The sequence below is a fragment of the Ochotona curzoniae genome, unplaced genomic scaffold (genome assembly GCF_017591425.1).
Source record: "Ochotona curzoniae isolate NIBS_2020 unplaced genomic scaffold, NIBS_Ocur_1.0 scaffold_4763, whole genome shotgun sequence".
Classification (NCBI taxonomy): domain Eukaryota; kingdom Metazoa; phylum Chordata; class Mammalia; order Lagomorpha; family Ochotonidae; genus Ochotona; species Ochotona curzoniae.
The window spans coordinates 10118981-10145714 of record NW_024467123.1 but is presented as its reverse complement, the minus strand read 5'-3'; the positions used below and the strand labels follow the sequence as shown (position 1 = coordinate 10145714).

General features: G+C 46.4%; 1 protein-coding gene across 2 annotated transcripts in view; it reads left to right on the top strand.

Moving 5' to 3' along the window:
• PCGF5 (polycomb group ring finger 5) overlaps positions 1 to 26734 on the top strand; it is a 60217-nt gene that overhangs the window by 27530 nt on the left and 5953 nt on the right. Inside the window, exons 5-8 of one of the 2 annotated variants that reach the window (XM_040970483.1) lie at positions 2164 to 2312; positions 13100 to 13198; positions 15551 to 15640; positions 21705 to 21764. In XM_040970483.1, coding sequence (XP_040826417.1) covers positions 2164 to 2312; positions 13100 to 13198; positions 15551 to 15640; positions 21705 to 21764 — 398 coding nt within the window. The remainder of the gene's footprint in view (positions 1 to 2163; positions 2313 to 13099; positions 13199 to 15550; positions 15641 to 21704; positions 21765 to 26734) is intronic. The other variant, XM_040970484.1, reaches the window with a different exon arrangement.

Below are 26734 nucleotides of genomic sequence, written 5' to 3'. Positions count from 1 at the left end.
GCCCGTTGAAGAACTCAGAGCTGGGGTTGTCATTGCCAGTTTCGTGGTGGCTGGCTTGGCTTGGGCTGACTGACAGCTGACCTGGCAGAAGGGCCGGGTCCACTCTGGCCATCCCGACGCTTTTCCTGTTGTTTCCTCCTTGTTGGAGTGTTACGCCATTAGCACCTGGCTTGCTCCATGAAAAGCAGCTGCTATCCGTGGGATGTCTCCCTAACAGTGCAAAAGAGAGCCTACCTTTCCCCAAGCAACAGCTGCAGTAATTGTTATTCCATCAGTTCTATTTGAAAGTCAGTGTTACAGAGAGAATGCGCTTCCATCCACTGGTTCACTCCTCACATGAGTGTGACAGCCAGGCCAGGCCAGGCCGTAGCTAGGAGCATGGAACCTCACTGCGGCCTCCCGTGAGGGTGGCGGGGAGCCAGGCATTGGAACTGCCGGCCCAGCAGCAGGGAGCGGGGTCTGAGCGGGAGCAGCCTGGACTTGAACTGCCGCTTAAGCCCCCGCACCCTCTGCACCACAGAGCTGCCCTGGACACCTGTACAGCTTGCATTATGATCACTGAAGAGAAGCTGACCTGTCGTTTGGAGTGCTGGGAATTTTTTCATTTTTTCCCCATCATGCAGTTCTGCAGGTGCATGCTCCTCCCATTCTCATGCCGGGTTTGTTCCTGCACTGGAATGCCTGACTGGCTAATTTTTTCGAGCTTTGTGAAATCTTCCCCGAATCTTTGCTTCACCCACCAAAGTTAAGATGTGTCTCCTTTTTTCTTTCTTTTTTTTTAATGTGTATCTGTGTGTGTACTTTTCTCTAAGCACCCTGTGGCTAAGTTCTCCCACCTTCTAGTTGTGGGGTTGCCACCTGCATTTGATCCGGTACCCTGACACTGCAGCTGAGCGCGAGGGGCCGCGTTCAGTCTTGTTCCCCCAGATCTGGCACGCAGCCCCGACATGCAGTGAGAGGCACTCAGTCCGGGATCCATGCGGTGCGTGGGTGAGGTGCTGCACACACGGGGTAGGCTAAATAGGAGATTTTTCATTTTCCATAGGCTTTTTGAAGTAATTTGTTGGCATAAAACAATTTAAAATTCATTCATAGGTTGTTTTTTTTTCATAAAAGGTCTTTTCCACCAAGTCTTTGAATTATATATAAATGTATGAGGTTTGTTCATAGTGGTCCACTTTGATTTCTTAAATGAAGTTTTACATGTTATACATAAAATAAAATTCTAGGGCCCGGCGCGGTGGCGCAGTGGTTAAGGTCCTCGCCTTGCACGCCCGGGATCCCATATGGGCACCGGTTCTATCCCGGCAGCCCTGCTTCCCCTCTAGCTCCCTGCCTGTGGCCCGGGAAAGCAGTGGAGGACAGCACAAAGCTTTGGGACCCTGCACCCATGTGGGAGACCCAGAAGAGGCTCCTGGCTTCAGATTGGCTCAGCTCCAGCCGTTGCGCTCACTTGGGGAGTGAATCATCGGACGGAAGATCTTCCTCTCTGTCTCTCCTCTCTTTATATCCGCCTTTCCAATAAAAAAATAAAATCTTTAAAAAAAAATAAAATTCTAACAGATTTAATAATTACCTATTGTGAGAATTTGAGAACTTATGGCCCAACACAGTAGCCTAGTAGCTAAAGTCCTCGCCTTGCACACGCCAGGATCCCATATGGGCACTGGTTCTTTTCTTTTTCTTTTTTTTTTTTTTTTCATTGGAAAGGCGGATATACAGAGAGGAGAGACAGAGAGGAAGATCCTCCGTCCGATGATTCACTCCCCAAGTGAGCGCAATGGCCCATACTATGCCGATCCGAAGCCAGGAGCCTCTTCTGGGTATCCCACGCGGGTGCAGGTTCCCAAATCCCTGGGCCGTCCTCGACTGCTTTCCCAGGCCACAGGCAGGGAGCTGGGAGGGAAGCTGGGCTGCCGGGGATAGAACCGGCGCCCATATGGGATCCCGAGTATGCAAGGCGAGGACCTTAACCACTTGCGCCACCGCGTCGGGCCCGATTTTGCTTTTTTTGAGTCTCTCATTTGCATGCCCCCAGGAGCCCAGAAAGTGACTTAAAAATAATTCTATTGTTGAGTTGGTTGCAACATTCAGTCTCTTAAGAAAATTTTTTCCTGAAGGTGACTGTTGTTTGGATAAATGTATCGTTACTTAATTTTACAGATGATACTTCAAAAGTTGACAAACCCAAAATGGATGAAGAAGGTGATGAAAATCAAGATGATAAAGATTACCACAGAAGTGACCCACAGATCGCCATATGTCTGGATTGTTTACGAAATAACGGCCAGTCGGGAGACAACGTGGTAAAGGTACGCGGACAAGCACAGCCGCATTTCTCAGGGTCTTGTATAAACTTTTGATTATTTGTTGAAATTTTTTTTCATGCCTAAAAATGTACACTTTAAAATTTTTATGATCAAAATCAGGTAGAATGTCTTTGAGGGTCCCGCAAGTCATTGTTTACTCCAGGCACCTACCTAGTTTTTCAGTTTCCACAACTGAGCCTCCCTGTCCTTACCAATACCACCACCTAGTGGTTGGTGCTAAGAATGACACTTATTTCTCCTTTGGCCTTTTTGTACCTTTGGCGTCCCAACTTTTAAAAAACAAAACAAAAAAGATCCAGAGCTACGAAGAGCTACGGAGAGGCAGATAGCGACCAACCGACTGACTGACCTTCCGTCCGCTGGTTCAGCTCCTGCAACAGCCATATCGTCAGGGCTGTGCCTGACTGAAGCCAGGGACCTGGAGCTTGTCAGAATCTCCCACGTGGTGTCTGGGCCCAAGGACTTAGATCATCTTTCGCTGCTTTCCCATGATGCATTTTCAGGGAGCTGGGTTAGGACGTGGACGGCTCTTTGGCCCTCAGTGCCCCGGGGCCCCGACATTACCCTGCCCCCTCCTTTTTTTATGATGATGATTACATAGTTGATGAGGGCAGGAAGGGGCAAGGATTAGGGCAAAGTGGGTGAGACCACTGTCTCCAAACTTACTTTTTCCTCCTCCTATATCTGGGGACAGGAGGGAGACAAGAAGTGAAGCCATACCCAGCCTTTCAACCATGCCAGCACCCAGGGCTAGGAACAGCCTCCTGACGTCAGCCCAGCACCCCCAGTGCAGAGCATGCGCCGAGGGTTCTGCTCAGGTGGTCTCGATAGTTCTGAAGTACTGTTGCTCTTGCCAGTCCAAGGATGAGGAAATCCTTCCACGGTCCGCTGACACAGTCCACCTTACTAGAGTCTCCATTCAGATATTTGCTCTCAATGGTTGGCAGGGGTAGTTGCCCAATTTGTCCTGCCCTCCTTTTTCTGCTATGGTACCAGGTGTCCTCTGCAGGCCCCAGGGGGCTGCCATATCCTCCATGTGCTTCTGGACATGCCCTCCACTGCTGCGCCTAAGCACTGAGCAGGCCCAGTTCTGTGACACGCACTGCACGGTCAGACCACAGATCCTGCCATTCTCCCCATGGTTGTTGTGAGCCCAGCAGTTCAGTTGGGGGGATTCCTAAAGAGATCTTACCTGATGTGATCCCCGACCTGACTCTTGCTGTGCTTGTCAGTATGGAGTCTGGCTCAGTCTGTCCCCCACATCAGCTTTCATATACACTAGTAATTGTAATTGCTGGCTCAGTTCTTTCTCTAGCCCCATTTCTTAAAACAAACCATTGGATGCTGTGGCTCAGACTAACCCAGCCCCCCGACACATTCAGCCCTCATGTGCGTCAGTGGGAACTACAGCCTAGTCAGAGCAACCCCCAATGACCCGTGCTAGCTCCAGCCCCAGCCCTGGTTCCCATGCTTGCCAGTGTCTGCAGCAGGCTGGCCCAGTCCACCCCACATCCGACTCAGCTCTCATATACATCAGTGGATGTTGGAGCCTAGCTCTGTCCAACTGGCCCTGCTCTCCAGCCCACATTCATAACTATAGGTGCCACCTCCTGTCTAGCCAGGCCCGTACCCAGTCCCGGTTCTCAGACTCGCCAGTGGGAGTTGCAGCCATCAGAGAGGTGCCTGCAGTTTCCCTACTGGGCCCACTCCCAGTACTGGATCTTGCACTTGCCAGGTAGTTCTGCCAAGCAGTCCAGCTTGATAGGATTTGGCCCCAGTGCTAGCACTTGCCAGGCGGTGGTTCTAAACCCTTTATTCTTTCCATGATGACTTTCTTCTTGATTTCATTTCCTGTTCTAGTTGACAAAGTCAACAGAGCTTTCTGTGTCATTTTAGGAATCAGGTGTTCATTTGGGTTTGGAGTGTAAAATGAAAGCTCTGTGGTCCCTGCAAACTTTGCAGGTTTCCTGGAGGTTCCTGTTTCTTCCCTGTAGAATCTGTTACTAGTCTAGTTTTCTTGTGTGTCCAATAGATCTTTAAAGAACTATTTTTTAAGTTTTCTTTTTTTTTAAACCTACTCACTGTGATTGATTTTCCTTGGTCTTTACGTGGTGTTACTTGATTAATGTTTTCTGGTTTTTCTTCATTGCAAGGACTTTTATTTTTCATTGCAAATGTTCACTTTGTCTGCTAAATAGGTTTTTTTGTCGCTTGGTCTTATCAGATAGCAGCCATTGAGAATCATATTTCTCTTTTTCTCTTTATTTTCCTTTTAAAAGTCTTTATCCATTTTTTTGTTGTTGTGTTGTTGTTAATTTTCTTGTACTTCCTCTCCATCTGCAGGAAAGTGAGTTGATAGACTTATTTGACAGGCAGAGTAAGAGACGAGACCCCGGCCCTCCATCCACTAGTTCACGCACTCCAGACAGGCCTGGACAATGCCGTAGCCCGTCCAGGCTGGCCAGGCTGTCATCGGCTGCCGCGGGCGCCGAGCAGGAGGCTGGATTAGAACTGCAGACTAGATGGGACTCCGCCACTCAGCTGTGGATGTGGCAGTCTCGAGCAGCCACTTATGTTGCTGTGCCTCAGCACCCAATCCAGCTAATGGCATTTACCCATTAGGAAATGAGAAACCTCGTTTTTCAATTCTGAGTTTTCCAAGTTCCTTGCAACTGTGAATACAGTAAATCAGTGGGTATTTACCCATGAAATGACTAAAAGTAGTAAAAATAATAGTAGTAATCTTTGAGCGAGCGTAAGGTCTGACTGTGCATACAGTTGTAAGTTAAAAGCCCTTGGGTTGACCACAGCAGGCCAGAGTGGGCAGCAGGCTCTGCACCTGCTCTTTGTTGTCTGTGTCAGTACGCTTCTCTTTGTGGCTGTCGTTCGTGTCCTCTCCTTTGGGGAAGGTCCTCTGCAGAGGTCAGCCTTGGGAAAGGTCAGCCTCTGCGGACCCCTGAGCTCTGCGGAATCCACGGAAAGGCTGAGTGTCTCGATGAGCCGATGTGTGGTGGTCGGCTCTGCCTGATGCTGCTGTGGAACAGGTTCAGTTGGGGAAGACTGATCTGGAAGCAGGACCCTGCCTTTGAGTTGCCCTTCCGTCCATTCCCCATGCTGGCCTTCGTCCCTGCACCTTTATGAAAGCCATGGTCTCAGGCAGGAGTGCGCCGCTCGGCTTCTCACCTTTTCTCCCAGACCGTGTCTGCGTTGTCTCCACTTGCGCAGGCCTATTGCCTTGTGCTTCGTACGGCTGGGTGCGCTTGTCCTGGTGATACTGTCTCGGTTGATTCTGGAAGGCTTCTTCCGTTTCTTGTCGATTCAACAATTCAAACAGTTTTAAATCCCTGTTTCCTATCCTGCAGCTGTTCCAAAAACTTCAGAAAGTTCGTGGGAATGGAATTACAGGATGTGGATACAAAAAAAAAAAAATTTGAAATACCTGCATTGTTGTTTCCATGAGCTTCTTGAAGACATTTTGTATTTCCCCCAACATGTCGCTTTCAACTAGTTATACAAGTTAAAAACCTTATGCCATCTTTTTTTTTTCCCCCTTCAACTTGTCCTGGAATCCAGAAATAAAAAATCCCCTAGTTTAGTACTGCTCACCTTTAGTCTAGATTTTTTTTTAAGTAGTTGAACTGTTTTTCCCCCTTTAACTTCTTCTGTATTATCCAAGGCCAGACCACTTGCTTGAGTGCGCAGGATAGAAGGTGAAGTTCATGGTCAGACGGTGCATATTTTAGGCCTTGCAGGCCGTGAGCTCTCTGTTGGAGCCACTCAGCAGCCATTGACTACAGTGCGTGAGCTGGCACTGCTGTGTGCCAGGATCAGCCAGGTTGGGCCCCTCGCGCATGGCCACGGTTTGGCTTCTCTCTCCTTACGCTAGCTGTCAGGGCCCTTCGCTCTCAGGCCGTGTGTCCGTTAAAGCCATGAGGAGGCCTCCTCCGCAGTAGGTGATGGCTGTTCTGGGTGTGGTTTCTGCATGTGGGTGCCTACCTGTCTGCTGAAGGGCTGGGGTCTGGAAGGAATGAAGGCTTGTGTTAGGAATGTGGCGTGCTCTGAAACAGAACACGCCTTCCACTGGGCCGTGCTGCTCTCATCAGTGTCCTGTGTTTGTGTCAAAGTCTGAGCAGAGCCCCACGTTCTCCGTGTTGGTGATTCCGCCCCTGGGAGGGATACCGTAATTGGGACTGCCATTTAGCCCAGAGCATCACTCCCTCAGCTCGCTGAGTTCTGTCGGGCATCCGTGGCTCGCTCTGCTGGTTCATCATGTATTAGGGACGCTGGGCACCGAAACTGTGTGTACCTTTTTTTTGATGTAGCTTGCCCTTGAAACTAGACCAAGAATCCCTTGGCGGCACGCAGTGCGTATTGCCTTATAGCTGCTCAGCTGCCTCGTGCTCCTGCAGAAAGGTGCAATTCTCAGATGTACTGGTTTAGTATGCAGTCTGTACTAATTTTTAAAAATTGTTTAAATTTTTTTTTTTCATTTTATCAGAGAGACAGATCTTCCATTTGCTGTTTCACTCTCCAAATGCCATCCACCATTTGAGTCAGGCCAAATCTGAGAGAAGAGAACTCGGCTTGGGCCTCTGGGGGTGTCGGGGCCCCATCTGTACACCTAACACTGCAGCTAGTCCTAACAGACCTACAAATATACCAGGGGCCTTCACAAAGTTCGTGGGAAACAGAATTTTTTTTGTTGTTTATTTTTTAATTATATTTTGACAATCTTTACATAGTTAATTGGGGTAAAAAGGTTCAAGGGCTATAGGAAAGTGGGTAAGACTATTATTTCCGTATTGTTTCCTTCATGTTTAAAGGGGGATATTAAGGGAGACGGCCCACCCAATTTCTCACCCTCCCCAGGTCCCGCATGTAGGGCATGTTCTGAGGTTCTTGCTCAAGTGGTTTTGATATTTCACCAGTTATGAATTGCTGCCAGTCTTGCCACTCCAAGCGCTATGAGGTTACTGAAGAATCCACTGATTGACACAATCCATCATAGAATCTCCATTTGCCCAGTATTTCGCTGCCAACATATAGCTGAGATGGTTGATTGACTTGTTCTGTCTTCTCTCTTTTCTTGGTTAGGGTTCTGAGTCCAGCATTTCGATTGGGGAGATCCCCAAAGAAACTTTGTCTGAGGTGTTCCCAGTCCATCGCCCCGATCAGCTGGTGGTTGCAATTGCTGGGTTGGTTCTGTTTTCAGCCCCGACTTCCACTGGAACCAACAGGTGTTGCCGTCCAGCCTGGTTCTGCCCAGCACATACTCGACCCTCACATAAACCAGTGGGAGCTGCAGCCTAGTTGGAGCGACCCGCATTAACCCCCACCAGGCCCGCCCCCTTCCCTGGTTTGCCAGTATGTGTAACAGACTAGTCCAGTCTGTCTCACACCCCATTCCACCCCAGCCCCTGTCCTGGTTTTTGTACCCACCCGTGGAAGTGGTAACCCAAGAGGGAGGAGCCCACTGTTTCCCTCCCAGGCCTCTCCCATTCCCGAATTATGCACTCTCCAGGTAGTTCTGTGGTTTGACTTGACAGAATTAGCCCCCAGTGCCAGCTTCTGCCAGCTGATGCTGTGGCTAAGCCCAAACAACCCTCACCCACTCTAATTTTGTTTGCACCAGTAGGAATAATCAGCCCAGCCTGGCTTTTCCCTGATCTAGTCCACATGAGGCACACAGGTGTTATAGCCCTGCTTAGTCTGGTCTGCTCACGCTCTCTAGTGGGAGTAGCTGTCCTGCAAAGGAACCCTCCCCCCACCCTCGCATTGCCCCTGCCGGCTCTGCCCCCTCCCTTCCTTGTTCTCACGCATGCTGGTTGGGCACTGCAGTCACTTCCGGTACAGGCAACCTCACCTTGGCATTCTGTATTGTGCACTAGTCTTTGTTGCGACCGAACCTGGCTCGACCCCCACTGTTCTGGTGCTTGGATTTGCCAGTGGATGACGTGGACAGATTCAGCCTGGTCTTGCCCCCATGTCTGCCAATTGTATGCCAGTGGGTAGCTTTCCATGGCCTATTCTGGGCTGTTTCCTGTCATGTTTCTTGCGCTCACCTGCCGGGTCTGTGTCCTGCCAGAGGAGTTGCCCAGGTTCCTCCATCAGAACCTTTCCCAATGCCAGGTTTCACGTATATCAGTGGGTCCATGAGCCAAACCCTACTCAGTTCACCTCCTGTCATGGCAGGAACAGTGGCTTTTCCTGACTGGCCTTCCACCCAATCTGGTTCTTGCTGTTGGATGTTTCAGCCCAGCTATGGCTTGTCCATACCCACATATGGCTCACACATGGCTCAGTAGGGGTTGAGACCTAGCCTAATCCATCCCACATCTACCCTGCTCCTCCAGGACACCAGAGGGAGTTGGGGGCTGGCCCGGCTCAGTGCATCCAATCCCAGTCCACACTTGTGCCAAGGGAGACTACAACCATTTCCCGTTCAGAACGCAGCCCCCATTCCAGGCCACATGCCCCTTGGTGGGAACCTCAACCCAGCTAGGGTTGTCCCCTTAGCCCCAAACCCGGGCCTGTTCCCAGCCGTAGATCACGCGCATGCCAGTGGTTGTTCTGACTCAGCTTGGCTCAGTCCCTCACCTGGCCAGCCTCTGCCTTAGACACTGTGGCTTAGTGTTCCTGGCTCACGCAGACCAGTAGGTGCAAGAGCCTAGCTCGGCATGACCTGTGTTCCGTCCTGGTTTCTAGTTTTGCTTGTGGGCTAAGGTTTGCTCAGTTCTGCCTGGTCCATCCTGTTCCATTGCCAATTGACACATTAACCAGATGTTGGAGCTACTTTGCCCAGCTTGTCCGACCCCCAGGTCTGGACCACATGTTCACCAGCGGGAGCTATGACTCGCCAGGGGAGTTTCCCAAGTTCCTCCACGTAATCCACTCCCAGGCCCAGTTCTCATACATGCCATTGGGTTTAGGCCAGGTTCCGGCGAAGTCTAGCCTTCTGTTTGGCCCTGTATGAGCTGGTGAACGTTGCAGCCTGGTCCACCCCACACCCTAATCAGGATGCACATTCGGGTGCTGCTGCCTTGACCAGTCCAGACTGTTGGGGGTTCCTTTACCTGTGATTGATGGCAGGCTCCTTGGTCACACCTAGCTTAGTCCATCACCACCCCATCTCTTGAGCTAACCAGTGGGGCTAGAATTTTCACAGGGTTTGGCCCACACATCCCTCACAGAATCTACCCCCGGTTATGGTTCTTGAGTGCTAGTTAATGTAATGGCTTGCTTAATGTGACCCTTCTCCTGATCCATCATCATGTCAGGTAACAGGGTATGATTCTGCAGGACAAGCCCTGAGCCATAGCTTTTGCATGGACTGGTATTTGGTGGTCAGCATTGTTCAGTGATTACAAGTTTTTCAAAGGAAGAGTTACTGTCATCTTTATGATTGCTTCACGTCCTAGAAGCACAGTGGGTTCAACCTGGAGCTACCTAAGCAGTAATTCAAAGAATCAAAACCTCAGAGCTCCCAGCTGGGCGGCCAGCAGGGGGAGCCTGGTGCCAAATGGTGCACTGGCCGCCCAGGCACAGCTCACCACGTGCACATTGGTGGCTGTCGTTTGGGATCCAGGCATGAGACGCCCCCTCCTGAGAGCCACCCGGGAAACAGAGTTAAAGATAAGGTTCTTTGTCCTCTGGTGTTTCCTCTGATCATGTAAATCTTTGATGTTTCATTAAAGATTTCTTTAAAGAAGATATTATTTGCTGAAAAATTTTGAAATTCCTTTTTTCCCTATAATGTTTTCTGTGAACTTTTCAATGGCATTTTTCAAGGTAGAACATACGTTAGGCTCATAAACAAATTTCAGTAAATTAAAAGAATGTTAATTTTTTAAAGATTTATTGATTTTTATTGGAAAGGCAGATAGACAGAAAGGAAGATCTTCCATTCATTGATTCACTCCGCAAGTGGCCACAACAGCTGGAGCTGAGCCAATATGAAGCCAGGAGCCAGGGGCTTCTTCTGGGTCTCCCACACGGGTGCAGGATCCCAAGGCTTTGGGCCGTCCTTCACTGTTTTCCCAGGCCACAAGCAGAGAGCTAGATGGGAAGCGGGGCTGCCGGGATTAGAACCAGCACCCATATGGGTTCCTGGCACGTTCAAGGCGATGACTTTAACTGCTACACCATGGTTCTGGGCCCAATTTAAAAGAATGTTAATTGAAATAATACAAAAATATATTCTCCAACCACAGCAAAATGCAATGAGAAATACTAATTTCCACATATTTGTGGATTGTTCAATAATACACTCTTAACAAATGGATCAGTGAAGAGATCACAAGGAAGATTAGGCAATGCTTTTGGACACAGGAAAACAAAAGCACGCATCGTTTTCACAGGACGTAGCAAAAAACAATTTGCAGAGAAACCGATGGCTGTGAACACCTAGATGAAGGAAGGAAGAAAAGTGGGGCGAGTGTTGTGGCACAGGGGCCTGAGCTGCCACCTGGGACACCCACATCCCATGTCAGCCGAGTGTCTGAGTGTGCTAGGACGCAGCAGGTGGTGGTCCAGCACTTGAATACTTGCCACCCCCCTGGGAGACCCAAAGGCAGTTCCGACTTGCTGCCTTGGACCTGCCTCTGGCAGCCCTCATTCCGCAGGCATTTGGAAAGTGACCAGTGGATGGAAGGCCTGTCACTCTTTTGAAATAAGTGAGTAGTGCTTTTTGTTGTTGTTTTGAACTTTTTAAAAAATCATTTTATTTTGTTTTATGATAATTCCATAGGCTCTGTGGTTGCCCGTGCCCTTCCACAAGGTCCCTCCCCTCCACATTGATTTCCCCGCTAGTTTTACAATGAATGTCCTTCATGGACAGTCACAGGTCCCTCGTGTTTCCCGACAGTATCGGCATGGACAGTGTCAGGGAATCCATCATCCTACTGTTAGCATGTATTCTGTTCTTTCACTGGGAGTCCATCTTTGGTGTGTCTGCACAGAGAAATACAGCACTTTGTCTCCATGAATAGTGTTTTAGAAAAGAAAATCTGATGTTAATAACTTAATCTTCCAACCTAAAGAAGAAAGAAAAGAGCAAAGTTAAAGAAAATAGTAATGATTGGGCCCCACGCAGTATCTTAGCAGCTAAAGTCCTCGCCTTGCACGCACCTGGGCGCCGGTTCTAATCCCGGCAGCCCCGCTTCCCTTCCAGCTCCCTGCCTGTGGCCGGGGAAAGCAGTCGAGGACGGCCCAAAGCCTTGGGACCCTGCACCTGCGTGGGAGACCCAGGAGAGGCTCGAGGCTCCTGGCTTCAGATCAGATTAGCTCAGCTCTGGCTGTTATCGCCGCTTGAGGAGTGAATCAATGGACAGAAGATCTTCCTCTCTATCTATCCTCTTCCCTCTAAATATCTGAATTCCCAATAAAAATAAATCTTTTAAAAAGTAGTAACAATTAAGAAAATAAAAACAGAACAGTGAGCTATTAAAGTTTATTCTTTGAGATCAACAAAATGGTTGCTTATATATATTTTTGAATTTTTGAATTTTGTGTTACAATTTTGTATAGACTGGGATTTCCCCCAATACTCCCACCCCCAACAGATTTTCCCCATTTTACTACAGTGGTATAATCCTTCAAAGGAATTATAATTCCATCTGTATCTTATTTACGTGTACCCTGACACTGTTGGTACGGACAATGTCAGACAGTCCAGCATCCCATTGTTTACACATGTCCAACAGTTTCACTGGGAGTCCATCTTTCGTTTAGAAGCAGGGATGCATGTTGCATTTTGCCCCCACATCTGGGTATGGTAGACCCCAGGTAGACGAAAACAGAAGAACTTTCAACCTACAAGATCAAGAATGAGACGTGGTATTTACTACGAAGTGTACAGAAATAGAAATGATTGTAAAGCAGTGCTATGAATAGTTGTATGCTAAGTAAGAGATTTGAATGAATCTTTCAGAAGAGATTAAAAGTGGTTAAGAGGTTAAAGTGGTTGTAAAATAATAAAATAAAATTTCCCATTATGGCCCAAACATTGAAAGAATTTTCACCAAACTTAAACTTCTCCAATCACAGAAAAAGAACTGTGGAGCTTTTATGCATCAGAGAACACAGTCCATAGACTCAGCAGGCAGCCTGTGGAATGGCAGAAAACACTGCAGGTCATATCTCTAACAAGCAGTTAATACCCAGAAAATATAAAGAACTCTGGGGGCCAGTGCTGTGGCATAGCGAGTTAAGTTGCTACCTGCAGTGCCAGCATCCCATTTCGGATGCTGGTTTGAGTCCCAGCTGCTCTGCTTCTGATCCAGCACCCAGCTGGTGTGCCTGGGAAAGTAGTGGAAGAAGGTCCAAGTCGTTGGGACCCTGTAACTCATTCTAGAAGAAGCTTCTGTTTTTGTGACTTAGTCCTAGCCAGGCCCTGGTCATTGCTGCCAATCAAAGGTCATATCTGTTAAAAAAAAAAAAAAAAAAAACAATCCCTAACGCTTTCAAGTGGAATATCGAATATCTAGAAGAAAATAGGAATTTGTTTCTTGTGTGCTGTTCTTTTGTTATTGTGATCTTTTATTTTTGAAAATATTTGGGACAGGCAGACGGTCTCTGCTAGGATTTTCCTAGTATAAATAGTACATTCTGACAGACCCTCAGGTCAGTGCTGAAGAATTTGGAGTGTTTTTACTCAAAAACTGGACATTGAAATCTTTTCACAATAAACTTTAAAAATGTCCAAAGTGAAAATGGTACACACGGATTTGTTCAAGTAGAAGATTCTAATTATTAATCTTTATTTCCTTCAGGGTTTAATGAAGAAATTCATTCGATGTTCTACACGTGTGACTGTAGGAACCATTAAAAAGTTTCTAAGTTTAAAACTAAAACTTCCAAGCTCTTATGAGGTAAGTTAAGAAAATATCTAACCTTGATCATTTTGATCTGATGTAAGCTAATAGAATTAGTAAAAATTAGCAGTATCAATGCTAATAGTAAGTACCCACTAAGTAAATACTTCCGCTGCGTGGATTGTTTTAATTGCCACACTTTATAAAGTGTCACTTTTTATCCGAGTCCCTTGAGACCTGTTCTTTTCGCGTCTTCACAAGTGACATCTCTTTCTGAGAGGGAGACCCTGCACGGTGACCGTAGAGTTGCATGAAAACCCAACGCTCCGGCATGTAGTGTGAGGCCGACCAATCAGAGAGCGTGTTAGTGCAGTGTGCTAGGAGGTCAGTGCATCCCACCGTCACCTGTGCGCAGGATGCTCATGAATATGACATGGTGTGGAAACAGGGCGGCGGCTTCTTGCCTGCCTGGCTGGCCATCCCGCAGTCTCTGTTGATTTCCTCATCGTTCCCTTTGGCTTCTTGCCGGAAGCGTCTAGAACACTAAAGACAGGACACGTTTCCCTGACTGATCTGCAGTGACGCTAATCTGCAGTCGCCTGCGAGGAGCGTCCTGTGGTTTTGAACACAGTCACTGATGGACACGAAGTCCATATTTTTGAGGGAACATCAGATCCTCATTTTGAGAATGTGGATTAAATATTTTTATTATAGTTTAGTTCTATAAATATTTCTTAAAGTTTGAGATACCAGCTTTTGTGCTAGGATGAATGAAAGTTAAATATTAAACACAATGTACCTGATAAAAGATAAAACACTGTATAGATACAACCACAGTGGAACATAGACAGTGAATTTGGGGCTTAAACTTTATTTTTGAGAACCAGAAAGCTCTCAGCAGCTGGCTCGTTCCGCGTGTGCCTGCACTGGCGCTGGGCGGAAGCCCGGGGCTCGGGGACTGACTAGGTCCTCTGTGTAGAGTGTGGAGACGCAGGGGCTGGGCTCCCTCCCTCCCGGGGTCTGCACTAGCAGGGAGCCGTTCCCCAGAGCTGGGAGTAAATCCAGGTTCTCTAGTGCTTTATGCAAGGAACGTGTGGACACTGCTGCCCTAACCAGCTTCCTAACCAACACACCTCATGCCCGAGCCTGGAATCATTGGAATTCAATTTTGTGCTGCTTTTTCTTCTTGCAGAATACCACATGTGGCTGTTTCCTTTTGAGTCTGATTCGTTGAGTTACCATTTTCTGTTCTAGTTTTCAGGCAGTTGATAGAGCTGAGAACCATTGCTCATGATGTCTTATTTTTGACTTACATGTTTATAGAAAAAGATGTAAGTGGAAAAGACTCAGTCTCCTGACAGCTACTTGTCTCAAGGCAAAGGACTTTGTGTATTTTTTTTAGAAAAGTTTGTGAATGCTCTTTATTTGCTGCTTACCATGTAGGGACAGGATGTCATAAACCATCTGACTGCCGGAGCTTCAGCAACAGCGCTGGTAACTGGAGAGAGTGTTCAGTTACACAACAACAACAAGAGTATACCTGATTAGTAAAGGCATTCAAAGTCCTTTCATTCCTTATTTTACAGACAAGATTGCGATATCACTGTCCTTTTGGCATTTAATAACCGTACCTGAGATTTGCAAAAATCAGTAACTTAGCTCCATATGCCTAATGAAAAGTGGAATGGTACTAAATTACTAATTCCATGCTTCAAGTTCAAAACCACAGTCTAACTAGACACGGAATTCTTTCGAACGCATTCTTCCCCCACTTTCACGCTTCAGATGAACTCTTCATCAGTTCGCTTTTCAGTGGCCAGCAGGCTGAAAAGTGCTCTGTAATAATCATTTGTTCCACCATGCTTTGTTAAATTAGCCACATTCAGTTCCTGTGGCCTTCTTAATGAGCTAAGGGGTGGTTCTGATCCTGCACTCTAAGGCTGCAGTGGCCGTTTGTAAATGCAGCCTTCTTATACTCCATGTGAGATGAGCAGAGGATCTGTGCAGGTCACTGAGGCTGGCTTGCCTCAGCCACACAGACCTCGCCGTTCAGCCTAGGGCCCCCGGCAGGTGCGCCTTGCCCAGCAAGTCTCCTGACTGCCTCACACGGTTCATCCCTTTCCCTCCTTGGAATCTGAACAAAGCAGCACAAAGCCCCTTCTGAGCTCAGGGCTTTGGGAGTGAGCTGTGAGGCTGAAGGTGGGGAGATGAGGAAGGTGTGGTCCAGACACGTGGTCTGGGAGCCTTCGCTGCTTGTAGGAATCTTGTGTATGAGCTAAGAGAGACAAGCAGACAGCACTGCCGCTTTGTTATAACTCGGTCTGTTAAAATTTAGGGAACGTACAATGATTTAAAAAAACTTAAGAATTCAAAGTGCTTTGTGTTAATCTGTAACTATTCTTTTTAAAGTTGGATGTGCTGTGCAATGGTGAAATTATGGGGAAGGATCATACTATGGAATTCATCTATATGACAAGATGGCGTCTAAGAGGCGAAAACGTAAATTCTTTTATATTTACTTACCTTTGTGGGTATTCAGTGTACTGTATGGCATTCAGATTTAACTGTATTACCTAGGAACTGATATATGTATGTATATTTATATATATATAGCTTGAGGAAGGGACTGGTTTCACTTTGGTTTTTCCCAGCAGTCTGTGAAAATGGGTCTTAAGTGCAAGATTGTGTTAATTGTGCTTTTGTCTTATTTAAGGTGAGTTTAAAAACCTAATCTAAATATGCTCAGGATTCTACCAACCTCGAGAGAGAGAAGATGGCATTTCATATGGGAGAAGCTAGGAGTGGGGTGGGCGAGACAGCTTTCTGCCCTGACTGGGACCGTCGGTGGCTGTGGGACAGGACAGAGTGAGGAGGCCAGGTAATCTGCCTTTCAGTTTCCTCCTTGACATCCAAAGTATCAAATCAGACCTAAGGGTAAGTTAAGGGCAGGGGGTTCTGGCAGAATTAGATGGTTGTGCCTTACCAAAAAACGTTGTGTGTTTTGAGTTGTAAAAGTCTTTAGTTATAATTCTGGCTGAAGCATGTTTGAGTTACCAGTAGCAGTGTGGTAGGGAACTTTGAGACACTAGCTAATAAAAGTGAGGAATGAGTTGTTAATACATTAAAAAATTCTCATCAGCTGATTGCATGCGTAAACACTAACTCAGAAGCTTGGACAAGGAACTTCCGAAGTTCTCTTTCAGACAGTGAGGCTGTCGTGTATTTGGAGCAGTATATGTATGATACTTCATGCTAGTGTTTAGGCGCAGTTCTTGCACGCAGCCAGTTCCCGCAGCCACGTCCTCTTTTCACAGGAAGTTTACTTCAGGCCCAGGAGGCAGCAAGGTGCTTAGGAGGCCCTTTATTCCTGCAGGTGGACGGGGAGGGAACAAGAACAGAAATACCTCTTGCCATGGTGGCCGGATGGGGGCCTGCCAGGACAGGGGAAGGTGGAGGAAGTCGGCTCCCAGGTGCGCCTGGAAGGTGTGGGGGCGTGGGCTGTTTCCTGGGGTGGGCTGCGGGCGGGACCCAAGCGTTTGGTGACAGATTATCTGAGCCAAGGGTGATGGGTAGGAGGGCATGAGAGCTTGATGGGCGGGGCTCTCAGGTTCTGCAGGTTGCGTCTCATTGCTGGACAAGCAGAATGTAGTGATTTTCGGGCGCTCTGGGAAAGGGGAAACTGACGCACAGTGGCTCAGGCCTTCAGGGCTGATGTTTGAGTTACTCCTCACACTTTAAAACTGTTATTCAGGCTGTGTTGTAAACTAGCTGTTACTACATTACTTCACAGAATGTGAGCCATTAAAAAAAAAAAAGATTCATGTACACAGGGATAGGTAATACAGAGTCTAGAATTAATCGAATTAATCAGTTACTGTGTTGCAATAATTCAAAACCGCACTTATATTGGATAGAAGTGTCTGGGGAACCACTGTAAAGCCTCACAAAGTCAGTCTGGTCCTGTTCAGTGGGTGACAGATGTGGCTGGCTGTGATCCTGACACAATAGGTGCGTCCCTTCTTCCATGGGAATCATTGCCTGCTGTGAGTCCTGCCTGGGTAGGGCCTTCCTGGGAGGCTGAGGGCCCTGTGCCATGGCCACCGCAGGAAGAAGGGACAGCCTCCTTGTGCGCATTCTCACCGGCTGACGATGGCCTTGAGGAACTCAGGGAGCCTTTAGAAACAACAGTATTGTATCCTTCACACCCAGCTTGTTTCCCGGCCATCCCAGCTGCAGAGCACAGGATGGCTGACCGTGAGCCAGCCAGGACTGGTGGCGAGCAGATGCTGAGATGTGGCGTGGGATATGAGGCTGTGCTCAGCATTGTTGCAGCTTGGCTGGTTCAGTGGGCATCCAGTGTGTGCTAGTGTGGGAGATGGTCTCGGTGAGATTAAGGAGGGACAGGGCCACCCCATGCCACCCCTCTGCAAAGACCCTCCCTAAGGGTCCCCGGAGCCAGGTGTGTTAGTGCAAAAGAGCCAATCATAGGACGTTAAGTCAGTCTTTTACATATCAGATGACACATCTATGACTAGCTTAAGTTTCTGGGTTATCTAGGATATTTTAACAAATGTTCAAGAAATAATTTACTACCTTCTGATTTTTTGGAAAGATTTATTTTGATGATTCTTACATAGTTAATTAGGGTGATATGGGTCAAAGGTTACAGGAAGGTGGGAGAGAGCATTTTTTCCACATTTTTTTCCTTCCTGTATCTTTGGGAGGCCTCTGTACCCTGAGATGGAGGACAGGGTCCCTGGGGTGGGGCGTGCTCCGAGGGGCCTGCTCAGGAGTCTTCCTTCTGACTTGGAGGCGGAAGCCACACCAGTAAGCAGAAGCGTTGCTGCCTCCACATCACAGGAGTGCTGTCAGCCCACTTCATCTTCTTGGCATCACCTGCTACCTTCCCATTGTCCTCTTTCTCCAGGCTTGTTTGTCCCCCTGTCGCCACAGTGCTCACCAGATCCCCCAAGTCCGCCCTCATGACTCTCTTCATCCATCCTCTCCTGTGAAAATACTCCCATCAGAATGCAGCCAAGGCTCGCTGCCCCTTCCCCTGCCCCCGGGCTCCCTGCTGCCGCCCTGCCCAGCACGGAGCTGGACCAGTGCTCTTGACACAGCTTAAGGAATGTCAGTCCTCTGCTGCCTCCAGTAGCATCTAGTGTCACACAGATAAAAGCTCAGGTTCCTCCAGAGCCCTCAGACACAGCCTTCACCCCGCCTGGTTCCAGCCAAACCATCCGCCTCGCAGCCCTGCCAGCGCACACTCCCTTTACCCAGCTCTGTCACCATGTCACTTTCTTTAATCCTCTTCTCTGCTGTTTTACATGGTATTCCATCTCCCTCTCTTCTGGCATGTTTTGTGCCTTTTTAAAGTTTATTGCCTGTCCTCCTACAAGAATGTAATCTGAAGACAAGGACTTGTGTTTATTCGTGGCAGAAATCTCCACATCAAAGCAGTGCCCAGAAGACACTCGGTAAATATTTGTTTAGAGAGTAACTTGAATGACATTTTCTGTTCAATAAGGTGCTAGTTATACAGAATATATCCTAAGGGTGCTTTCACCTTTTGGATTCAGTTTTCCATTTGTTTTATCAAAGTTTAGATTTTTGCTCAGGGTCAACAAATTCTAATATTAGTTAATGAATTTTAACAGTGTGCATACACAAGTGCAGGAGCAGTGAAACAAGCTTAAGATTTGAGGGGCCTGCGTGATAACGTAGCAGTTAAAGTCCTCGCCTTGAACGTGCCGGGATCCCATATGGGCACCAGTTCTAACCCCAGTGACCCCACTCCCCATCCAGTTCCCTGCTTGTGGCCTGGGAAAGTAGTAGAGGATGGCCCAAAGCCTTGGGACCCTGAACCCATGTGGGAGACCCAGAAGAGGCTCTTAGCTCCTGGCTTCAGATCAGTGCAGCTCTGGCTGTTGGTCACTTGGGGAGTGAATCATTACACCAAAGATCTTCCTGTCTCTTCTCTGTATATCTGCCTTTCCAATAGAAATAAAACTTTAAAAAATTTGGAAGAATGGCAGATAGAGAGGAGAACACTCCCCCAGTAGTCCCAGTGGCTGGGGCCGGACCATCTCCCACTGCTATCCCAGGCATCTTAGCAGGGAGCTGGCCAGGACTAGACCCAGAGCTCACTCGTAGGATGCAGTAAGTCTGGGGCAAGGCCCCAGGATCTGCATTTCTGGTAAGTTCTCAGGAAATGCCAATGTGCTTGATCTTTGAGCCATTTTTGTTGAATAGGGAGGTCTGACCTGGGACCCGCAGCTTTCTCATCTACAAACTGAGGCTGTGGGATTAAAAAATTAGATCTCACTGCATGAGAAACTCAGTCATCAGTCTCTTCATCTTGGCTAGACCATGCATATTTTAAACTTTTGTTAAATAATTGTGTCCTCTTAAAAGCTTTTAACAATTTGTAATTACACTAGTAATAAGGTGTGGGAGTCCCACCGCACGGTTCCCCCAACATTGCAGAGCTCCCATCTTGTATTTTTTTGTGGAAATTTTTTCATGTTTGTATATTTACAGACTGCTAGAAATTCTTTACATATTTTGAATGAGTTTTTAATACATTTTGCAGGTCCAGTTGGATCCTGCTTCCTGATTGGCCTCAGTTTTTTAAAACAGATTTATTTTTATTGGAAAGTCAGATATACAGAGAGGAAGATCTTCCATGCAATGATTCATTCCTCAAGCAGCTGCAGTGGCCAGAGCTGAGCTGATCCAAAGCCAGGAGCCAAGAGGCTCTTCAGGTCTCCCATGTGGGTGCAGGGTCCCAAGGCTTTGGGCCGTCCTCGATGCTTTCTCAGACTACAAAAGCAAGGAGTGGATGGGAAGCGGGCTGCCAGGATTAGAATCAATGCCCATACGGGATCCAGGCAATCTCACCAGGTCCAGCCTCAGTTTTTTGAGCCTTACTAAAGGTGACAGTATGTGTTGAAAGTTGAGTGAGAATTAATGACACGTACGTACCTACTGAAGTGCTCGGCAGAGTGCCTGTCCGGATAGACACTTCAGACTAATGAATGCTAGCTTTCATTAAGATCATAATTCTCTCCTCTACCACATGTCAACATCTTTCTCTTCAGCTTAGTTTTACCCTAAATTCTTGTTCTGCTCACGTTTTTGTGGGGACATTGAGCACCCGTTGTTAGTAGAGCCACCTCCCCAGGTGATCGCGTTTGGTTTTGTCTGCCATAAGCTCTGCCAGTCCAGCACCTACAGTCACCAAACAGTGTAGGAGGTCTTCCTTTGCATTAGTTGCAGTATCAGGCAACTTTTAGTAAAAGCAAACATCTTGATTGATGCCAAAGAGATTAAAAGGAAAACAAGTGTCAGAGTCAAGTTGCCTCTTTGTAGCTTAAAGCAGAGGTGGAAACAGAGTGAGGGCTGTCTCATCCACGGCTCACTCCTAAAGGCCAGCAATAGCCGGGGCTGCCGGGGCCATCTAGGTCCCTGATGGGGGTCGCAGGGACCGGCCAGTGGAGCATCAGCCATGCCTCCCCGGCTGCTGAAAGTAGGAGCAGGGCTGGGACTGAAGCCAGGCGCTCTGCCAGGATGCTGCTTGGGATGCCCACGGCCCCTAACTAGTGTACAGAGTGCCCAAGCATTTGAGTTGACTGCTATCTAAGACATTTAGCAAAGTCTGACAGGACAAAGCTTGAAGCTTCAGGTAGAATGCCAAAGGAATGCAACAATGGAGAAAAGTTTCTAAATTAAAAGGCTGCAAATGTATTACTTCATCATTGCTGGCTTAGTCTTTCGAAATATTTAAAACCTACTCAGACATTAATTATCCTAATTTATACTTCAATTTTAATGCATTTAATTTTCTTCATTAAAGGTATATGCAATGCTGATGTATAGATGCATACTAAGTTAAATATAAAGCATAAGTTATGCTTTATAGTCTTATTGCAATTAATACTATAATACATAATTTAGAATTGCTTTTCAATGTGGACTGGTTAACAGGTAGTAAGTATATCATGGCATCTGTGAAAGTTTGAAAATGTTTGCTCTTTATACCATTTTAAAACCCTGATGGCTGTTCTGTGCCTTCACCGACAGGAATGTAAATAGGCAGTGAGAAGTGGAGTCAGGCAGTCCATACTCCAGTGCTACTGAAGTGGCCTCAACTCTGTAGACAACCCTGTGTAAAACAGAAAGGCCAGGTACATGTCGGTGCCCCTATCACAGCCCTAGTTCCCTCGAGCAGTCAGACCCAGGAAGCGGCCACCAGCAGGGATAGGTGCCCCTGGAGACTCGAGACGTGAAGGGGACTTAAGATTGGCCACCATTTTTGGAATGCACAATTTATAGAACTCTCACAGCTAGATGCTAAAATTACTTCAAGCTAAGTTTTATCAAGTTTACCATTCACAGTTATAATCTATTCCCCCCCCCAAAAAAAACCCATATAGTCTTACAATGTTTATTTAAAAGTAATCATGTTGACTGATGCTTGACGTTAAGCTATTTGAAGTAATCCGTTTGAAACATGTATCCAGTTGTGGATGCCTCTTATCTGATCAGTTCATCTCCTCCGCAGTTTCGGTGTGTGAACTGCTCATCTTCGCAAGCCTGCCCACAGGATGGCCCTTTGTATCAGGTAAGAGGCACTCACGGCGGTACATACGCCCGTCACGATGCCGTCCCACTCGGCCCGAGCCACTCACCGCAGCGATAAAAACTCGAGCTTCTTACCATAGAGACCAGAGTCCCATTGTTCAGTTCTGCTCAAGTATAATCATAAAAAATTATAAAAAATTACACACATGAAGGCCATCAGTTGTAAGTCAGGAATTTTTGTAGTAAATTCTAGTTTCAGCTCGGTGAGAATTCTGGTCCATGTTGAATTAGGATATTACTTTCTTTGTGCAAATGCTTTTAAAAAAATTTAAACCACCATAAATGAAAGAGGGAATATCTAATTAGGCGAATCTAAATAACAGCAGCAGGTAACTTGGGTTACCTTTTAATAATGAAGAAATAGCTCACTTTGTTAAAATGTATCTTAAAACTTTTGGAAAGGGGCCCTCTCGCCAGTGCTCGCGCTGGTGTGCTGGGTGCTCCGATGCACCTGCCTGCCCATGACCTGGGAAGGAAGCAGAGAACGGCCCAGTCCATGGGTCCCTGCCACTCCCGGGGGAGTCCAGAATGCAGCTGCCCTGGGTCCTGGTCTTGACCTGGCCGTTACAGCCCTCTGGAAAGGGAGCCAGGGAAGGGAAGATCCATTTGCAGAGTGCCGTATTGCACAGTAGGCATGATCCAAATCAACCTTCAAGTGGTTTTGGTTTCAAAGCAACAAAATGAAGAGAATTAAGGTATAATAAACTTAGGTGATAAGCAAAATTCAGTATTGCAGTTTTTGAGCTGGGATGTAAAGTATTGAAAGAACCACTTGAAGTCAGTAATAAAGAATTTTAAACTAGTTGTTCAGAGTTTCCCCTCAGTCTTTTGGTCAGTGATAGGAGTCCCCAATCCTCCATTACAACGTATGTTTTTTGGTACACCCATCTTTGGAATTTGGAAGATCTCCCATCTGCTGGCTCCCTCTCTAAGTACCTGTGGCAGCTGGGCCAGCCCAGGGCAGACACTGAATGGTCTCTCCCATCACCTGCTGGCCCCAGAGCACATGTTAGCAGGAGGCCAAGGTCGGGAGCCAACAAAGCCGAGAGCTGAGCCCAGGCACTCCGGTGCAGGACGTGGTGTCCCAGGGGCCAGCTTGAGTCCTGTGCCAACGCCATGCCTTGATACACACTTCTTAAAGTTCTTGTTTTTCAGCAACATAGTTAATGAAGTTAACATCTGTCAAGGGAAAATCATTTTGAAAGAAACATTATCTACATTATTTACCTAATATAAGGAACAAGATTTAAGTGTATAAGCTGGTGAGTTCCATAAATACAAGGAGTCTGTGTTTTAGCTTCATGCCAATTCTGGTGTGATTATTGTAGCGACAGCCCTTGCCCGTAGCTGCGTAGCTACAACCCAAATACCCCTGTTTTGGTTGGATGCTTTTTTTTTTGCATCCTTGAAATGTTATTAAACCTCAATCCAAATCATTAGGTAAACTGTAAGAAGAAAACAAAATTTTTTGAGATTTATACAGGTAGACAGGATGAGGGAGATAGACTGGACTGTGAGATCTTCCATCCACTGGCGTATAGTCTTATTGCCTCAAAGCTGAGCCGGCCCAGGCCAAAACCAGGAGCCCGAAACTCCATGAGGTCTCCCGTGTGGGTGGCAGGCGCTCAAGTATCTGGGCCATCTTCCAGTGCTTTCTCATGGACATTAACAGGAAGCTGGATTGGAAGCAGAGCAGCCAGGACTAGAACTGGCGTCACAGGCAGCAGCCTGACAGATCTACACATCTGTCCTTTCTTTTCTGTGTGCTTCGTCATGAGCAATAGTCATGTAGACATTTAACTTTTAGTTAACAGGATGTACCTTCAGCCAAAAATCAGAAAATTTCTAAGGCAGGCACTGTCATTTTATTATTATGGGAATGTATCTTACGTGCGGATTCATAGTGCTTTTAAGTTTTCTTAAAAAATTGAGAATTTTCTAGGAAAGTGTCTGTGAATCACAGTTTACCCAAAAGGAAAGAAAGATCACTAGTTAATGAAATAGATTATTTTAAAACGTTAAAGAACTTCCTTAAAGGATACCTGAATGGTTCTGTGGGCAGAATCCTCACATTCTCAGTACCATTCCCATGCCAGGTGCATGTATTACTTTAATTGAAAAGGTAGAATTCTCCTAGATTCCCTTTACAAAAGTAGACAGAGTCCACAAGTAGAAAACAAGTACGTCTCATTTAAATGATAAATACACTAAAAGAATACTAGACTAAGACCTTAGTATCATGAGGGGATTAACACGAGCTTATCTAGTATGTATAAAATCTGTCAGTAGGTATCAGATGTTTGATTAAATTAGATTTTTTTCCCAGCCTTGTAGCCTTGTTTTGAAATTTTTCAAAAAAAGCAACAAAGGGGAAACAGCCATTGAAAGGAATATTGCTTACCTAGATCCACCACTTACCATTTCACTCGATTTATTACCCGCTTCCTCCTCTTCCTCTCTTTGATCTCTGCACAAAAAGACCTGTTGTTCTTGTTTAATTCAGGTAGTAGGAGAGCTGATCATTTAAGACATGAGTCTCTTTCCTAAGACCACCTCTCCTCATATGTATCCATAACTCCATTTCATATGTAACAAGTTTTAGTGTTACACTGAAATTGGGGAGATGTAGGCTGTCTCCATGATACAGTGACATTTAGTGTAACACCATCCACATGTGAATCAGCTTTTTGTTGAACTTGGTAATGCCAAACATTAGATATAAACAGGTGCTTTGGTCAGTCCCACTTCTGAAATGAGTGATGAGGAACCAAGTGTTGCTACTGGTTAACTGCGTTTTAAAGCTGAAACAATTAAGGTTAGTACTCCTTTAAATAGAATTATGAATCAAAAGGACAGCTCAGGAATAGACTGTAGAATGTGTGAAACTTGGAGTATTTCATGAATGGAGAAAGCAAAGATTAGGTCACAGGTATCTGTTGAGCACAGACTATGTATTGGTGTATTTTGTGCTCTAGGGATCAATGCGCACAAACCATATTCCTCAGAATGTACACTGTAAGGAAATTATTAAGTAAAATTTATAGTGTTAGAAGAAAATTCAAAATAGATAAGTATTCTTGATCAAGTGTCAAGGAAAGGCTTTCATGTTTGATTTAAGGATCAGAGGAGCTGAGAAAAGTAGTCCTAAAGGGAAGAGGCGTGGGGGAGCATGGCGAGGCGCCCCAGGGGCTGGGCCTGGAGGGCAGAGGGAGCAGGTGCCTGGCAGTAGGATGCATCGGGAAGCGGATGCTAGGGGGTGACGAGGGAGGCCTGTCTAGTAGGGCTAGACAAGTTGACTGAATATTGAAAAGCACATAACCAAAAACAAACAAAAATCCTATTAGCAAAGAAACCAGTACAATTTAACAGAAAGGTTTCATATCCCTTGGTAAAAAAGCCTAAGAAAAAAGGTTTTTAAATGAGCAAAGGGCATAATCAGACAAGTTAGGTGTAAAGGAAATTCACCTGGCTGCTAATTATATGGAACTGCAGGAGGCCGGAAATGACGAGAACTTAGTAAGTTAGAAAGGATAGGGCTTACTAAGTGAGACTCTGCGGGGACAGTAACTTGTGTTTCATTTGAAAATGTAAATGCACAACATATTTCTTGAAGATCGAAAAAGCTTTTTAAAATACGTACCAGTTGGGCCAGCAGTTCCACTTCTGGGAATCTGCCCTGAGTCTGAAATAGATTTGTTGTACTACATTCGTCTCGACTTAGAATAAGCAAAGGGAAAAACAGTTGGAAACACCTTGAAATGGATGGCTGAAGGGTAACTGACTCAGTCTGTAACAGCTTAGTCTGTGTGTGGCTGTTTAAAATGACCATACAGGAGTGGAGTTTCTAGAATTGTAAATGGTGATGGGTCCCTCTATAGAGGACGAATGTATGTGGGGACCTCAGAAAGTTTGTGGGAAATGGAATTCAAACAGGATCTTTAACTCTGCAGGTGTTTGGCAATACACATGCCACATGAGTTGCAGATTTTTCACATGCCCAAATTTCAAAAAACTTTATAACAAAACCTTTTCATTTTAATTCTCCAGAATTTTTAAAGTGCCCTTGCAACTAACATTGGAGTCTGGTTTTTCTTTTGGCAAGAATTTTGATGACAAATGGAAAGTGCACCTGGAAAGATAATGATCAAGGGTAGGCAGAGTCAGGTGGGGTGGTAGTAGGGCTGGGACAGGAGCCCTAGTTCAGGCTTCAGAATTAGGATTTTGTAGCATGGCACATTTCTGTGTGCTGCCCCAGAGTCGAGTGTAAAAACAAGTGCAAAACCAACATAATTTTAGACCATGGAGACTCAAAACTTTTACCCTTTTAGGAAGCTAGTGGGCCATCTGCCTTACCTCTTCAACTTGGAGTGCAAGACCCACATAGGGACTTTTGATTTTGTTTTTAAAGATTTTGCAAGTCATAGTTTCAGAGGGAGAGGGAGTGACAGAGAAAGATTTCCATGCACTATTTGACTCCCCTCACATGGCTGCAAGAGCCAGGACTGGGCCAGACGGAAGCTTGGAGCTTCGTCTGAGTCTCCCACGTGGGTAGCAGGGGCCCAAATGCTTGGGCCATCTTCTACTGCTTTTCCCAGGCTGTAAGCAGGTGGTTGGATTGGAAGTTGAAAGGCCAGCTTCCCTAGAAGGCATTTTTGTTCCTGCTTCTAGTCTTATGCTGAGTGGAATGCTAAAAAACTGACATTCATCTCAATGACAGCTGTATCAGGAACCAAGATATCATTTTCAGTATTGCACAGTCATTTACAGGAAAGGATACACAGCTTTGTCCCGGGTTTTTGTGTTTACCTGCACTGTGGTGGATAAACATTATCTGAAGCCCATCTGCACTTTCCAGATATCACATTGAAAGGCGTAATGCAACCACTGGTTCTCCAGGTCCTTTCTATCTGGTAACCAGGCAAAAGTGCATGTCAAAGGCAGCGTGGCGGA